The sequence below is a fragment of the Chlorocebus sabaeus genome, chromosome 9 (genome assembly GCF_047675955.1).
Source record: "Chlorocebus sabaeus isolate Y175 chromosome 9, mChlSab1.0.hap1, whole genome shotgun sequence".
NCBI classification, from domain to species: domain Eukaryota; kingdom Metazoa; phylum Chordata; class Mammalia; order Primates; family Cercopithecidae; genus Chlorocebus; species Chlorocebus sabaeus.
In genome coordinates, this window is record NC_132912.1 from 70,315,799 (window position 1) to 70,331,990 (window position 16,192).

The 16,192-nt window shown below is 50.4% G+C and overlaps 1 protein-coding gene across 2 annotated transcripts; it reads left to right on the top strand.

The window, feature by feature from the left end:
- Positions 1-3,038: 3,038 nt before the first annotated feature.
- On the top strand, positions 3,039-12,404 carry TYSND1 (trypsin like peroxisomal matrix peptidase 1). 2 transcript variants are annotated; one of them, XM_007963188.3, is made up of 4 exons: positions 3,039-4,337; positions 5,786-5,916; positions 6,980-7,076; positions 10,238-12,404. In XM_007963188.3, the coding sequence occupies exons 1-4, from the start codon at positions 3,172-3,174 to the stop codon at positions 10,266-10,268; spliced, it is 1,425 nt and encodes a 474-aa protein (XP_007961379.3). In that variant the 5' UTR covers positions 3,039-3,171; the 3' UTR covers positions 10,269-12,404. The 2 variants fall into 2 exon arrangements, with proteins under 2 accessions (XP_007961379.3, XP_007961374.3); XM_007963183.3 differs by having other exon boundaries at positions 3,042-4,337; positions 6,891-7,076.
- The last annotated feature ends 3,788 nt before the right edge of the window (positions 12,405-16,192 follow it).

Genomic DNA, 16,192 nt, shown 5'->3' on the forward strand with positions numbered 1-16,192 from the left:
CAGCCTGGGGAACAGGGGTGAAACCTCATCTTTACTAAAATACAAAAAATTAGCTGGGCATTGTGGTACACGGAGTAGCTCCCAGCTACTCCGGAGGCTGAGGCGGGAGAATCGCTTGAACCAGAAGGTGGAGGTTGAGTGAGCCAAGATCACGCCACTGTACTCCTGCCTGGGTAACAGAGCAAGACTCTAAAAAAAAAAAAAAAAAAAAAAAAATCAATTAAATGCTACATTTGGCACAATGGGAAAGAATTTCCTTTACTAGGCTTGTAGGAAGCCTTGCTTTTAGAAAAACCCAAATGAGATCATAAAACTAAAGTACTGGGACAAACAGTGGGAAACAGGGCAATGGGTTCTTTTCAACCAAGTATTAAAGTATTGGAGATGTTGCCGGGCGCGGTGGCTCGTGTCTGTAATCCTAGTGCTTTGGGAGGCTGAGGCAGGCGGATCATGAGGTCAGGAGTTCAAGACCAGCCTGACCAACATGGCGAAGCGCCATCTCTACTAAAATACAAAAATTAGCCGGGCATGGTGGGATGCACCTTTAATCCCAGCTACTCAGGAGGCTGAGGCAGGAAAATCGCTTGAACTGGGGAGGCGGAGGTTGCAGTGAGCCGAGATCGCGCCACTGCACTCCAGCCTGGGTGACAAAGTGAGACTCCGTCTCAAAAAAAAAATATATTGGAGGTGTCCTGTTGTCCTTGTTACTATGAAAGGATGCCATGGGTTGTATGGGCAAATGAGTTGGTTTTGTTTGAGGCAAAGTGGAACATAAGATTAAAGGCTCAGTCAGTGAGCCTAGCACTCAAAGATCTTACTTTGGCTGTTCTGGCTGTGACTTGGGACTTCTTTTTACCATGGTCTGCTGTAAACACAGAAAAACCCAGCACCCAACAGTTCATGCTGGAGTCTTGAGCATTGAGGGAGAATCATTGGACTCCAGAGAGAAAGTTTGTTTTTGAGTTGGTCTCGCTCTGTCACCCAGGCTGGAGTGGATTGGTATGAACATAGGTCACTGCAGCCTTGACCTCCTGGGCTCAAGTGATCCTCCCATCTCAGCCTCCCAAGTAGCTTGGGACCACAGGGGTGCACCACTGTGCTTGGCTAATTTTTAAAATTTTTGTAGAGTTAAGGTCTCACCATGTTGTCCAGGCTGGTCTCAAACTCCTGGGCTCAGGAAATTCTCCTGCCTTAACCTCCCAATGTGCTGGGATTCCAAGTGTGAGCCCCTGTGCTCCACCAAGAGAAAAACTCTTTAATTGCTAGGAAGTTGGGAAAATTTTGCTCTAATCAAGCCACCTTCTATATCATAGAACCAAAGGAAGACTGCCTGCTATGGCAAGACGGCCTCATTTTAGTCCTGCCTCATACTATCATAGATAATCGTTTTCCTTTCTCTAGCAGGTTTGTGTTACTGGGAGTACTGGGAGCATTATCCTGTGTTGTGCTGGTGTTATACCAGTGTTAACTTTATTTAAAGAATTCAGGCAGAGGCCGGGTGCGGTGGCTCACGCCTGTAATCTCAGCACTTTGGGAGGCCGAGGCGGAAGGATCACGAGGTCAGGAGTTCGAGACCAGCCTGGCCAGCATGGTGAGACCTCATCTCTACTGAAAATACAAAAAATTAGCCGGGCATGGTGGCGTGCGCCTGTAGTCCCAGCTACTCGGAAGGCTGAGGCAGGAGAATCGCTTGACCAGGATGCGGAGGTTGCAGTGAGCCGAGATCACACCACTGCACTCCAGCCTGGGCGACAGAGTGAGACTCCATCTCAAAAAACAAAAACAAAAACAAAAACAAAAAAATAATTCAGGCAGAAAGGTTAGAGAATTTAAATAGCAACTGAATATTTTTTCACAAATGCTGGTAGTATACTATAGTAACCTTAATAAAAATTAATGTGTATTTTATCAATTCAATGATAAAGCAGACCTTTGTAAACTGTCTAGCTTGTGGTGACTGATTGAGGGTATCATGAAGCTCCCAACCCTTGACATATTCCTTCATCCTCCTCTGACCTAAAGGGTACTTCTTTGGAAAAGTAGAGAAGTTTTATGTTAGCGTACACTAGAGATGGTAAACTATCCCTTGTGGGTCAATTCGGGCCTGCTGCCTGTGTTTGTATGGCCTGCGAGCTAAGAAAGGTTTTTACACATTTAAATGGTTGGAAAAAATATTTAAAGAATGCTATTTTGGGACACAAAAAAATTATATGAAATTAAGATTTCAACGTCTGTAACTTTTTATTGGGACACAGCCACCGCCATTCCTTTAGCTTTTGTATGCAACAGCTGCAGAATTGACTATTTGAGACAGATTATATGGTCCCCCAAACTGGAACTGTTTCCATTCTGGCCTTCTACAGAAAGTATTTGGACCCTGGCCTAGATAAATCCTGGCCGGTGGTTATGTTATGTGAAATGTGCACACTGCAAAATATAGGGCTGTATGATTAAAATTTTTGATTTCAGCTACTGTTCATCATAGTCGATTTAAAGGGCAATTTAATTTACAGCAAATTCAGTTTCTCGGAGATTTGTGTTGGGGCTTTGGCGGCAAAAAAAATCCTAGGAGTAATCTTGAGAGTTCCATGCCCCCTAGTGGATTGCTATAAGGTTTACTTTTAAATTTTCAAAATACTGAATTGGCCAAGGATTTCCTGGATCCATATTATCCCAGGGGTCAGAGGCCGAAGGTTGCCTAGACCTGGGCAAATGCTAACAGGTACTGTCATGGCCTGGGCAAATCTAGCCACGTCAGCGCTCATTTCTATTCCCTTTTCCACAGTCCAGCAAACAAGCGACTAGACTTGAAGGAACCCACCCTCCTCTCCTCGGATTCCTTATGACGCCGCACGCCTCTTACTCTCCCCGGGGCTCATCCGGGGTAATGGGGCAGAGGCTCTGTCCCACAGGTTGGACAAACCAACGAGGGCGGGGAAAGGAGAATCAGAATAGGCAGCCAATCAGAGCTCGGCACAAACCCAGCCAATCGGGTCGGGTCAGTTGGGGCTTAGCCAATCGGGCTCGATGAGGAAGACCTGAGTGAGAGCTTGCGCCTCTCGCTTCCAGCTGTGGGTGGCGCTAGGCCGGTTCAGCCGGACCGGGTAGGGGTTGTCGCTCGCTTGCTTGCTTGCCGTTTCTCGAAGCCCCCGAGTGTCCGGCCTACAGGCCATGGGAAGGCAGTGGGGGTCTGCCATGAGGGCGGTCGAGCAGGCGGGCTGCGTGGTGAGCGCCTCCCGGGCCGGACGGCCCGAGGCGGGCCCATGGAGCTGCAGCGGGGTAATCCTGAGCCGTAGCCCGGGCCTGGTGCTTTGCCACGGGGGCATCTTCGTCCCCTTCCTGCGAGCTGGCAGCGAAGTCCTGACCGCGGCCGGCGCCGCCTTCCTGCCTGGCGACAGTTGCAGCGATGACCTGCGCCTGCACGTGCAGTGGGCCCCAACGGCCGCGGGTCCCGGCGGCGGCGCAGAGCGGGGCCGCCCAGTGCTGTGCACGCCCCAGTGCGCGGGCCTCGAGCCCGGCCCACCTGCTCTGTCCCGCGGGCGTCCCCTGCAGCCCCGGCTTCCCGCAGAGCTGCTGTTGCTGCTGAGCTGCCCGGCCTTCTGGGCCCACTTCGCCCGCCTCTTCGGGGACGAGGCGGCGGAACAGTGGCGCTTCTCGAGCGCGGTGCCGGATGACGAAGTGTCGGAGGAGGAGGAGGCGGATCAACTGAGAGCGCTGGGCTGGTTCGCGCTACTGGGCGTGCGGCTAGGCCAGGAGGAGGTGGAGGAGGAGCGCGGGCCGGCCGTGACCGTGTCGCCTCTCGGGGCCGTGCCCAAGGGCGCGCCATTGCTGGTCTGCGGCTCCCCTTTCGGCGCCTTCTGCCCTGACATCTTTCTCAACACGCTGAGCTGCGGGGTGCTCAGCAACGTGGTCGGCCCGCTGCTGCTTACCGACGCACGCTGCCTGCCCGGCACCGAGGGCGGCGGCGTGTTCACCGCGCGGCCCGCGGGGGCGCTGGTGGCGCTGGTGGCGGCGCCGCTCTGCTGGAAGGCCGGCGAATGGGTGGGCTTCACGCTGCTCTGCGCCGCCGCCCCACTTTTCCGCGCCGCCCGCGACGCGCTCTGCCGCCTGCGCCCCAGCGCCGCTGCCCTGGCCGCTCTCCTGCCGCCAGAGGTGGGCGTCCCGTGGGGTCTGCCCCTCCGAGACTCCGGGCCCCTGTGGGCAGCCGCGGCCGTGTTGGTGGAGTGCGGCACCGTATGGGGCTCCGGAGTGGCTGTGGCACCCCGCCTTGTAGTGACCTGCCGGCACGTGTCCCCTCGGGAAGCAGCCAGGGTCCTGGTGCGCTCCACCACCTCCAAGTAAGCCCACAGGGCTGACCCCACTCCATCCCTTTTCAGGTCTCAGGTCTGGGTCCAGGCCTAATACTCTTGAGTATTGTGCAGGCTTTTCTTGTGTCATGCGGATGCTTTGGGCGTGTAGTGGGTAGAGACCTGAAACCCTCCCCTCATCCTTTATACCCAGAACCCCCGTGGGGAGAATCAGGAGCAAGGTGTCAAGCTCCAAGCAGCTCTGGATTTGGGTACTGTGGGATACCCTGAATCCGGAACTGGGCATCTTTGAGCTCCCCTCAAAGTCTGAGTTTCTTCTGGGCAGCTTCGCTGTCTGAAAACCCTGCACACCATACTCCACTGTTCTCTGGCCCTTTGAACAGATATTCCCTAACCCTGCTGCTTCTCCTCTGAAACTGATAAGGTCCCAGAGGCCCAGGATGGTGCCCTTCTGGGGTAATGAGATGGGTTTATTAATTTTATCCATCTTTTAGAGCTTAGCCAGAGCTTCCCTTCTGAATGAAAATGACAGAACGTGGGTTTCTACCTAATCAGAATGTAGGGGGATGGCCCAGGCAGCTGTACGTGGTTCAACCCAGCCTTGTAGCCCAGGCTTTTCCAAATCTCTTTCCTGAGTCCCCAAGCTTAGCCAGGTGTGGGTAACACAGCCCAGTTTTGCCACAGGTGTCCCCACTGGTGGCCTACTGGACAGCCATGACTTTATTGGGAAGACTGATGATGAAGGTTTCCCTATGGTGTATGGGAACCTACAAGATTCCTCCCACTCCCCCCACATGCCCCTTACTCCTAAGGAGACTGCTAGGTCTGTTGGAAGCTACCCCTACAGAGTGTGTAGTAGGACACCCCTGTCTGATCCTAGGCAAGTCACTTAATTTATCTAAGCTGCCTCCCTAGGAGTTGATGCGAAATGTCATGGAATGGAGCCTTCCACGTAGTGTAAATAGGGACCCAGAGGAGTAAAACCATGTCTTACCTGCCCCACCAACTGATGGGATTGTTGGGGGTATCAAGGAGGCAGTGAAGGAAAGTGTTGTGTTTGCCTTGGCTCCTCCCACTTTCTGTTTGGTGTTGGGACCGTTACTGAGGGTCTCTGGGCCTCTGTTATACCACTAAAATGGAGATAATGCCAGTGCCTAGTTTATAGGGTCGTGAGGACTAAATGATGTCCACAAAGCATTAACACCAAACCTGGCCCACAATGCTCACTAAGTGTCAGTGTTGATTATTCAGGTACAGGAAGCTTTATAGAAGTAGCACAGGTTGTCAACCACCTTTGGAGATACCACAGAATGGTTACATGACTTGCCCAGAGTTGCCTGGCTGGTCGATTTCAGGGTTGATACCCAGATCTTCTGACTCCAAGTCCATGACTTTTACCGTCACTCTCAGCTCCTTGATTTCTCCCAAGAACTGAGGAGTTAGAAAGCTAGCCTGTTGTTTGTTTCGTTTGCTCCTAGGAGTGTGGCCATCTGGGGCCGTGTGGTATTTGCCACTCAGGAGTCATGTCCCTATGACATAGCAGTGGTGAGCCTGGAGGAGGACCTGGATGATGTCCCCATCCCTGTGCCCGCTGAGCACTTCCACGAAGGTAAAGGACCAAGGGTGCAGCCTGAAGGAGGGCCCCTCTGGGCTAGGGTGGGCCTCAGGAAAGAGAATCAGTGTTGGGCATTCTCATGAAGTCAGGGCGGCATTGGACAAGGTCCTTGGAGGCCTCCCTTCTTGTACTGGTAGGAAATGTGGAATACCCTGGGAAGGATAAAACACGACCTTTCCCCGAGTGCCTGCAGCAGTGTAGTGTGAGGATGCGGGGCTTTGGGGTTCCTTAACAGTTATTGGTCAGAGAGGCACGTGGCACTTTCAAGGCTCCAGGGGCATGATTTGGGTAAAAGGCTTTGTGATGCTGCCACATAAGTACCGATGTCGCACTCCATGGAGGCAGTGATACGGTGATGAAGGGTGCAGGGGCTCTGGATGAGCATCTTTCCTCTGCCACTTACTAGTCCCATGTCCTTGGACAGGCTTGTTAACTCTCCTCTGCCTCATTTTCCACGTCTTTGGAATGGGGCTAATGTATCCTACTTCTGGGTGTTGTGAGGGCTGGGTGTGATGTTGCCTGTAAAGCACTATTTCCATGCCTTGCACTTGGAAAAGGAAGGTCATAGCTGCCTTATAGCCATCGTCACCTTTTCTTTTCACCAAGAGACTTCTTAGGAGTCCCAGGAGGAGATGGATGTGAATTCTATAAACATTTATTCAGCGTGTAGCTAGGTGTTAGGAACTCCTAAAAGTCACTGCCCTGCCTGTCCAGGGAACGAGGACTGGGGAACAGCCTGTTGCTCAGAAGTGGTCATGCAGATACAGTGCTAGGAGCTCAATGGGGTTCCCAGCCTCTTCCAGCCAGGGGACCTGGGGAAGGCTCTCTGGAGACAGGAGTATCTGAGCAGAAACTTGAAGGCTGGAGAGGTTTGGCGCGTTTGGAGAGGGTAGGGATGGGGGTTAGGGAGTATGAGTCCTGCTGTAACACAAGTGTCCCCAGCTTCACCTTCCTTCCCTCCCTGGCAGGCGAGGCTGTGAGTGTGGTGGGCTTTGGCGTCTTTGGCCAGGCTTGTGGGCCCTCGGTGACCTCAGGCATCCTTTCGGCTGTGGTGCAGGTGGATGGCATGCCCGTGATGCTGCAGACCACGTGTGCTGTGCACAGCGGCTCCAGTGGAGGACCCCTTTTCTCCAACCACTCAGGAAACCTCCTTGGTAACCAGCTCTTTGTCCCCCTCCCGCCCTCCCTCTTGCTAGAACCTTTCAGTCCCACCCCATGAGTGCTTGTAGCCAGCCCCAGTGCACCCTCTCTCTGGGAAAATGGTGGGCATTACGAGTGAGCTAGCCAAGGTTTGCAAGCTCTTCTCCTGATGGTGGAGAGGGAGGGATGCTGAACTGGGAGGAAAGAGATCTGGGCCCTGGTCCCTTCTCTGCCACTAATCTAATCTGGTTTGATCTGTGAAATTCAGGAGTTGGATTAGTCAAAGCATCACAGACTCAAAAGCCAACAGAGGCTGGAAAGGTAAAGCAAATGAATGAGAGAAGACAACAGGGGGGGAGGGGAGGGGTCTAAACTGAAGCACACTCGACTCAGCCACAGCAGACTGTGGCCGTGAAGGAGGATGGGCCTAACGTTGGCTGGTATTCTAATATTTTCACAAGACATGCAAAGCTTTTTTAAAAAAATACATGTGGCCATTACATCAATCAATTTTTAAAGTTTGGTAACATGCAGGTTTTTGAAAAACAGTCTGTTTAGCTATCCAAAAGAAAAAAGAAAAAGATATGAGTTCATCTAGAAACCTCCAACTCCAGTCCAGTCTAACTCTCCTTGTTTGCTTATTCTTTTTTTTTTTTTTTTTTTTTTTTTTTTTTTTTGAGACGGAGTCTCGCTCTGTCGCCCAGGCTGGAGTGCAGTGGCCCGATCTCAGCTCACTGCAAGCTCCGCCTCCCGGGTTCACGCCATTCTCCTGCCTCAGCCTCCCGAGTAGCTGGGACTACAGGCGCCCGCCACCGTGCCCGGCTAGTTTTTTGTATTTTTTAGTAGAGACGGGGTTTCACCGTGTTAGCCAGGATGGTCTCGATCTCCTGACCTCGTGATCCGCCCGTCTCGGCCTCCCAAAGTGCTAGGATTACAGGCTTGAGCCACCGTGCCCGGCCCTGTTTGCTTATTCTTTCTCCTGTAGTGAAAAACCTTGCTCCTGCTGTCTACAATATGTTTTCTTATCTGTTCCACCCTAGTATATGAGTAAAATTGTATTTGCATAGCTTTAGTATAAATTTCCTCTAAATAGGTAGTACTTACAAAGAGGAAATATTAGATCCGTAAGTAATATTTAGAGCCGTAAGTCTAGGCCAGGTGTGGTAGCTCTTGCCAGTAATCCCAACACTTCTGGAGGCTGGTGCAAGAGGATCACTTGAAGTGGGAGTTCGAGACCAGCCTGGGCAACATAGTGAGGCCCTGCTTCTTTTTATTTAAAAAAATTTTTTTGGCCGGGTGCGGTGGCTCAAGCCTGTAATCCCAGCACTTTGGGAGGCCGAGACGGGCGGATCACTAGGTCAGGAGTTCGAGACCATCCTGGCTAACACGGTGAAACCCCGTCTCTACTAAAAAATACAAAAAACTAGCCGGGCGAGGTGGCGGGCGTCTGTAGTCCCAGCTACTCGGGAGGCTGAGGCAGGAGAATGGCGTAAACCTGGGAGGCGGAGCTTGCAGTGAGCCGAGATAGCGCCACTACACTCCAGCCTGGGCAACAGAGTGAGACTCCGTCTCAAAAAAAAAAAAAAAAAAATTTTTTTTTTAGTTAAAACAAAAGAAAAGAAAATACTAAGTCTACCATGGAGAGGCCTGGCAGATACCACCTCAGCCAAGTGATCAAGGTGAACATCACAAGTACTCCATACAGACATCAGACAGCTGAGACACTGGGAAGGACACATGGCTTTATGGTATTCTTCCCAACAATGTGTACCCTTAAACGATAAAAAGTAATGGCAAACAAAAGTAATGACAAAAACTACATTCACTTTTGCACCAATCCAGTAGTCATGAGAAAACATTAGGTAGACCTCAACTGAGGGTCATTCTCTAAAATCACTGACCTGAGCCAGACATGGTGGTATGCGCCTGTAGTCCTGGCTATGCAGGAGTCTGAAGTGGGAAGATCACTTGAGCCCAGGAGTTCAAGGCTGCAGTGAACTATGGTCACCATTTCACTCCAGCCTGTGTGACAGAGCGAGACCCCATCTCAAAAAAATAAATTGTATGTTTATTTAAAAAAAAAAAAAAGCCAGGTATGGTGACTCGCACTTGTAATTCTAGCACTTTTGGAGGCCAGGGCAGGAGGATTGCTTGAGTCTGGGAGTTTGAGACCAAGCTGGACAACCATAGTGAGGCCCCATCTCTACAAAATATTTTAGGGAGGCTGAGGCGGGAGGATCACTTGAGCCCAGGAGGTCAAGGTTGCAGTGAGCTATACTCCCACCACTGCACTCTAGCATGGGTGAGAGAGTGAGACCTTGCCTCTAAAAAAACAAAAACAAGAACAAAAAAACCTGTGAATAAATAAAATAACCTGCACTCTTAAAAATGTCAAGGCCATGAAAGATAAGGAAAGACTGAGGAACTGACCCAGATTGGAGGAGATTTGGGAGATGCGACAATTAAATGCAATATGGAGTCCTAGATTGGATGCTGGAACTTTTTGAAAAAGGACATTAGTGGAAAAACTAGTGCAACTCATGCCAATGAGTTCTATAGTTCACTTAATAATAGGATTGTACCAAGGTATATGTTTTGGTTTTGGTAAGTATTTTTTGGTGACATTAGATCTGAACATAAGCTGGTCAAAGGGTATATAGAATTCTGCACTGTTTAGGCAAGGCTTCTTTATGTCTGAAATTATCTTTAAAAAACTACACACACATCCATGCACCGAACAGGCCAAAGAAAATATGTCTGTAGGTCTGATTCATTCATTCATTCATTCATTCATTCATTCATTCATTCATTCATCAAGCCTTTGTTGAGAGCCTACTTGGCATAAGGCACTGTTCCAGGTACTGGGGAGACTGAATGAACAAAACATCAAAGTCCTGCCCTCATGGAGCTGACACTAGGTGGAGAGAAAGATAACAAGTGAAATAAGTGAACTATCTAGTGTGTTAGATATTGAGAGTGTGAAGGAGAATGTAAAGCCAGGAACGGGTGTGGGCAGCAGGTATTCATGTCTAGAAGCTCAGCATCTGTCACCGTGGGGGGTGGTTTCCAGTCCTACCCAGCCCTGAGGGCTCCAGGGTGGAGATGGTCCTCCTCCCTTCTCCAGCCTTTCTGCCTCCTGGCTTACATCCCCTTTTGCTCTCTGACTCCTCAACAGGCATAATCACCAGCAACACCCGGGACAATAACACAGGGGCCACCTACCCCCACCTGAACTTCAGCATTCCCATCACGGTGCTCCAGCCGGCCCTGCAGCAGTACAGCCAGACCCAAGACCTGGGTGGCCTCCGGGAGCTGGACCGCGCTGCTGAGCCGGTCCGGGTGGTGTGGCGGCTGCAGCGGCCCCTGGCAGAGGCCCCGCGGAGCAAGCTCTGAGGCTGTGTTACCTCCTCTGGAAAGAAGAGTGACCTTTTTTTGCTGTAGGAAGTGATGTTGAGGTGATGGTGGCCTCAGGATTCAGGGCCCAGCTCCTGAAGGGGCCTGGGCTGCTTCTCATCTTCACCCACTGACTGCAGTCTGGGCTTTGGGCTCTGGGGCCAACTTCTCTTCAGCCCCATGGCTCCTTAACCTGGGAGCCTGTTTTGGGGTGCTTTCTTGAAACCCCAGTTCTCTGTCCCCTAGCACTAGACTCAGCTGTATTGTTTTTCCTTCTGGGGAGCCCACTTCAACTGCACAGAGGTTCTGGGCCTGACAGGTAGATGCCAGCTGGAAGGCAGGCCTGTGCCTGGTTTTGCGTCTGTTCCCCTGAGGGCCACCGTCATCCTGGAGCTTCACTGGGGCCTTGGCTCCTGTCTGCCTGTCAGTCAGGTCAGGGCTGACAGAGGACTCAGCTTCCTTAGCATATCTCAGCAGAAACCTTGCTCTCAAGAACAGAGACAGAAGGGACAGAAACAGGAGTGCCTCCTGTTGTGCCAGGCCCGTGGGCAGTGCAGGCAGATCCCTGAAGGTCAGTACTCCTGGGTCTTCATATGCCAACAGGGGCACTCTGACACTGTGCCTTCATTTTCCAGCCCACAGCCTGCGTCTCAGGGACCTTGAGGAGTAGAACATATCTGGTTGGGGCTTGGGAATAAACATGATCTATTGAAAAACCTCTATTTATATATCAAATTATTTCTTTTTTCCAGGAGTTGAATTGGGAATAGGCAAGTACCAGGCAAAGAAACACACCCTTTCCTTTTTTTTTTTTTTTTTTTTTTTTTTTTTTTAGAGCTGTAGTCTTGCTGTCTCCCAGGCTGGAGTGCAGTGTTGCAGTCATAGCTCACTGCAGTGTCAAACTCCTGGGCTCCAGGAGACCTCCTGCCTCAGCCTCCTGAATAGCTGGGACTGCAGTCATGCACCACCACGTCTGGCTAATTTTTTTATTTTTGTAGAGATGGGGTATTGCTTTGTTGCTCACACTGGTTTCAGCCTTCTGGTTTCAAGCAGTCCTCCTGCCTCAGCTTCCCCAAGAGCTGGGCTTACAGGTGTGAGCCACTGTGCCCAACCCAGAAATACACCCTTTCTGTGCTGTTTTCTCAGCAGGATTTGAGCTCACGGGATACTGTTCTGCCAGACTGGCCCTCATAGCTGGTCATGTGCCAGTCAGAGCTGGTGGGGCTTGCAGGTCTCGGAAGGCGGTGGTCTTGACCTGGCAGCAGGCGCTTAAAAAATGTGTAGGGTGGGTGGCAGTTGGGGAGTTCAAGGGTTAATGAGGCCAGGGCAACCCCCAGGAGCTGAGGCGAACTCTGTGAGGCAGGACTGTGCCATGTGCACAGGGCACTTCATGTGTGGGCCCTCGAGTGATCTCCACTGGCAGGCTGAAAGCCCTGTGAGGGGCGGCTGTGGGCAGAGGCCACGCAGGAAGAGTGCCTAGGAGTCATTTGTTTCTAACACCTGTGTGCTAAGTGTCAATGCTGGGTGTGGTGTTATGATGTATATTGGTTTTCATCCAGCATTCCTGACTCGTGACTCCCATAGTCCTTGTTCCAGTCTTTGTTGGAATATTGGGTATGTTAGGGCTCTGGGGGCAGGCCTCTGACCTCTGGGTATCTTTTCACTAATGTTCGCCCACTTTTTTGATGGTGGGTCCTAAAGACCTTCCCATGAGAGAGTCTCAATCCTGGGGGAAGGAATGCTGATGTCATGAAGCTTCCATAAAAACCCGAGAGGACAAGGTTCAGAGAGCTTCCGGATAGCTGAACACCTGGCGCTTCCTGGAGTGTGGTGTGCCCACAGAGGGCATGGAAGCTCCGCACCCTTCCCCTTCCCTCATTCCTTGCCCGATGTGCATCTCTTCATCTGTATCCTTAGCGATATCCTTTATAATAAACCGGTAAACATAAGTAAGTGTGTGTCTCTGAGTTCTGTGATCCACTTTAGCAAATTAATTGAACCCAAAGAGGAGGTTGTGGGAACCTCAACTTGAAGCCAGTTGGTCAGAAGTTCTGGAGGCCTAGACTTGTGCCTGGTGTGGTTGAGGGGGGCGGTCTTGGAAACTAAACCCTTAGCCTGTGGGGTCTGACAATGTCTCTGGGTAGATAGTGTTGGAACTGAATTAGAGGACACCCAGCTGATGTTCACTGCTTGTTGGTGGGGAAACGCCACACACATTTGGTCACTGAAGTCTTCTGTGTTGATGATTGTGATGGCATGAGAGTAGAGGGAAAACACGATTTGAGGAGAGTTTTTCCTAAAACATGGGGCAATCACAGAACACTCCTGGGATGGTTGTTCTTCCCTTTACAGATTAGGAATGGGTCCAGAGGTCATGGCTAGTTTAAGAGAAGTTCTACAGTAAGTTAATGGTAGCAGAGTCCTAGATCTGAGGGCTGACTTTGCTGTTTGTGTGTGTGGGGGGGTTTATTCTCACACATGTGGGTACTGATATGGTTTGGGTGTGTCCCCACCAAATCTTATCTTGAATTGTAACTCACACAATTCTCACATGTCATGGGAGGATCCTGGTGGGAGGTAATTGAATCGTGGGGCTGGGTCTTTCCTATGCTGTTGTTGTGACCGTGAATAAGTCTGACAGATCTGATGGTTTTAAAAGTGGGAGTTTCCCTGCACAAGCCCATGCTCTCTGCTTGCTGCCATCCATGTAAGATGTGACTTGCTCCTCCTCACCTTCTGCCATGATTGGGAGGCCTCCCTAGCCATGTGGAACTGTAAGTCTATTAAATCACTTTTTCATCTCAGTCTCAGGTATGTCTTTATCAGCAGCGTGAAAACGGACTAATACAGGTATCAAGGCACCCACAGGCTACTCTGGGGAGACTGATGTGTCAGCCCATTAGTGCAATAAGCAGGGAAGCTCTGTCCAGGGAAGAATATGTCTGGGGACCCAGAAGGGGTGGGTCAGGTAAGGCTTCATCAAGGTGATTCAGTTTCTGAACTGAGTTTCAACTCATGAAAAGTTGAAACTCAGTTCATGAAACTCAACTCATGAAAAGTTGAAACTCAGTTCATGAAACTTAACTCATGAAAAGAGAGTTCAGAGTTTACCAAATGGACTGGAAACAGAGTGTTCCAGGCTGAGAGCGGCAGGAGCTGGGACAAGGAAGTGTGGCACAGCTTCCTTGTGGAGAGAAAATTGGAAAAGTGCAAGACAGGCCCAGGGACCAGTTACAATGGCTTGGAGAGAGAAGACAGCTGAGGCAGGACTGGTGGGTGTGGTGAGGTCAAGTGACAACACAGGAGGTAGAACTGACAAGCTCCCTAATTTGAGACCAGGTGCTGTGTCTCACTTATGTAATCCCAGCACTTTGGGATGCTTGAACCCAGGAGTTTGAGACCAGCCTAGCCAGCATAGCGAGACCCTGTTTCTTAAAAAAAAAAAAAAAAAAAAAAAAAATTAGCCAAGTATGTGGTGCACACCTATGGTCCCTGCTACTTGGGAGGCTGAGGCAGGAGGATGGCTTGAGCATGGGAGTTCAAGGCTGCAGGAGATGGCTTGAGTATGGGAGTTCGAGGCTGCAGTGAGCTATGATCATGCCACTGCACTCCAGCCTGGGTGACAGAGGGAGGCCCTGTCTCTCTAAAAGGAAAACAAAGATCTAATTTGGGACCATGAGTGGCACTCACTTGCCACGTCCTGTTAGCCTGGTCCCTGGATGCCTATGGGGAGGGAGACAGCCTCATTAACCAGTCCACTGGCCTGGAACTGATGCCCTAGCAAGAAATGCACTTCTGTTGTATTTGAGCCATTACATTTGAAGTCTATTGGTCGTAGCAGCAGAACTTGCCTTCACTAATATAGCCTCTCCCTAGCTGGGAGCACCATACCAAACCATGTGTTGGGGGAGAGAAGAAATGAGGATATTCCTCTATTCTTTGAAGCTTACAAATTTAGCTGGAACTACGTATGGAAAAGGAGAACATTCACCTGGCTCTTTAGATCTAAGATTGCCTGTTCTTCAAGTGGGCATACTGCCCCTGTTTCTCTGGGCTCCTGAGGTAACCCAGTACCTTGGAGCTCCTCCAGCCCTGGGAGCCAGCAGAAAAGCCACCTGTTGTCTGTAAGGAAGTGCTCTCAGGCCTGGCTGAGCTCATTACAGCAGTCAGCCAGCAACTCTTCCTCCTCTTAGATTCTGTCATGTTAGACAATCTGCCTGCTGTCCCCACTAACCATCAAAGTTCCGTGGAATGAACTTGTCACTTTTTCAGCATCCTAACCACCACACTTTCCTGCTACCTCTGGCACTTGGAAATTCAGAGACAAAAGCCCTTTTTTAGGCAGCGAGCCCTGATTTTCAGTTCCAAAGCTATGGGCACTGCTGGGTGGGACCAGAGGAGTGGTGTGCAGTGAGCTGCCTGGAGGGGTTGCATGAGACCAAGTCCCCTCTCCTGGATGGAGGTGTCTTCTGGTTGCCAAGAAAGTATTGAGTGATCATCAGAAAAATTCCTTGGTTTTCATGGTTTGTTGCTTTGTAGCAGGTCTTAAGGAAAAAAAGATTTTCATGGTTTGGGACAGGTCCTTAGAGATGGGCCACACCAGCCCTGACATGCCTGAGCCCAGTGGTGGGCCACCTAACACCTCTCTCTCCTTCCTTCCAGCTTTATCTTTGTCCTGCTCTTTCTGGAGTTTTTCCTTGCATCCTTCCAGCTGGCATTCCCTTTATCCTTGCACGCCTAGCTTCCACAAAAAGCCTTTCATGACCTTCCCAAGCCTCAGGGCTGATTCCCTGCACTGGGCAGGCTGTAGCCTCTCTGTTCACCTCTCTGTGTCACATGTTACTGGGTACATGCCCAGTAAATTCCCCACAACTGAGATTCTGCTTTGCCTGAGCAGTGCCCTCTGGCTCCTTAGGGATGATGTCCGCTGAGGGGTTTCCTGGCTTTAAGGTCATGGTTCAGGCTGGGCACAGTGGCTCACACCTGTAATCCCAGCACTTTGGGAGGCCGAGGCGGGCAGATCACTTGAGGCCAGGAGTTTGAGACCAGCCTGGCCAACATAGTGAAACCCCGTTTCTACTATAGCCGGGCGTGGTGGCAAGGTGCCTGTAATTCCAGCTGCTTGGGAGGCTGAGGCATGAGAATCGCTTGAGCCTGGAAGGTGGAGGCTGTAGTGAGCCAAGAGCATGCCACTGCACTCCAGCCTGAGTGACAGAGCCAGATTCTTCTCCCCACCCCCAAAAAAGGGGTCATGGTTCAGACTTCCATTGTAGGCCCACCCCCTTGCTTTACTAGCTGAGGGACCTTGTCTAAATTCTTTAGCCTATGGGAGCCTAAATTTCCTTATCTGCAAAATGGAGATTAATAAAACTTACCTTGCAGGACCTTTGTGGAAAAAAAACAAAAAACAAAAAACAAAAACTTGAGAAGGCATTCAAAGCACTTAGTTCGTGATCAGTAAATATGAGCTTATTGTTTTTCTAAGACAATGCGTAGGATTTTTCATCAGAAATAAATCATTCTGGTTGCCTTGGGCAAACTAATCTGCAATATAAAATATCTATAATAAATGGCTGCTGTGTATTCATTGCTACTATTCATGTGCCAGGCACCATGCTAAAACACTTTATAAAAATGATTTCATCGAGACTTTTCCACAACTTTTTTTTTTTTTTTTTTGAGATGGAGTTTCGCTCTTGTTGCCCAGGCTGGAGTGCAATGGCATGACCTCCTCTCA

What these genes read in the sequence shown, in the direction of transcription:
- TYSND1 (XM_007963183.3), top strand. Translation starts at nt 3,172, where the DNA reads ATGGGAAGGCAGTGGGGGTCTGCCATGAGGGCGGTCGAGCAGGCGGGC. An exon ending in GTGCGCTCCACCACCTCCAA is followed by an intron (nt 4,338 to 5,785) that starts GTAAGCCCACAG and finishes GTTTGCTCCTAG; the next exon opens with GAGTGTGGCCATCTGGGGCC. An exon ending in CCACTCAGGAAACCTCCTTG is followed by an intron (nt 7,077 to 10,237) that starts GTAACCAGCTCT and finishes ACTCCTCAACAG; the next exon opens with GCATAATCACCAGCAACACC.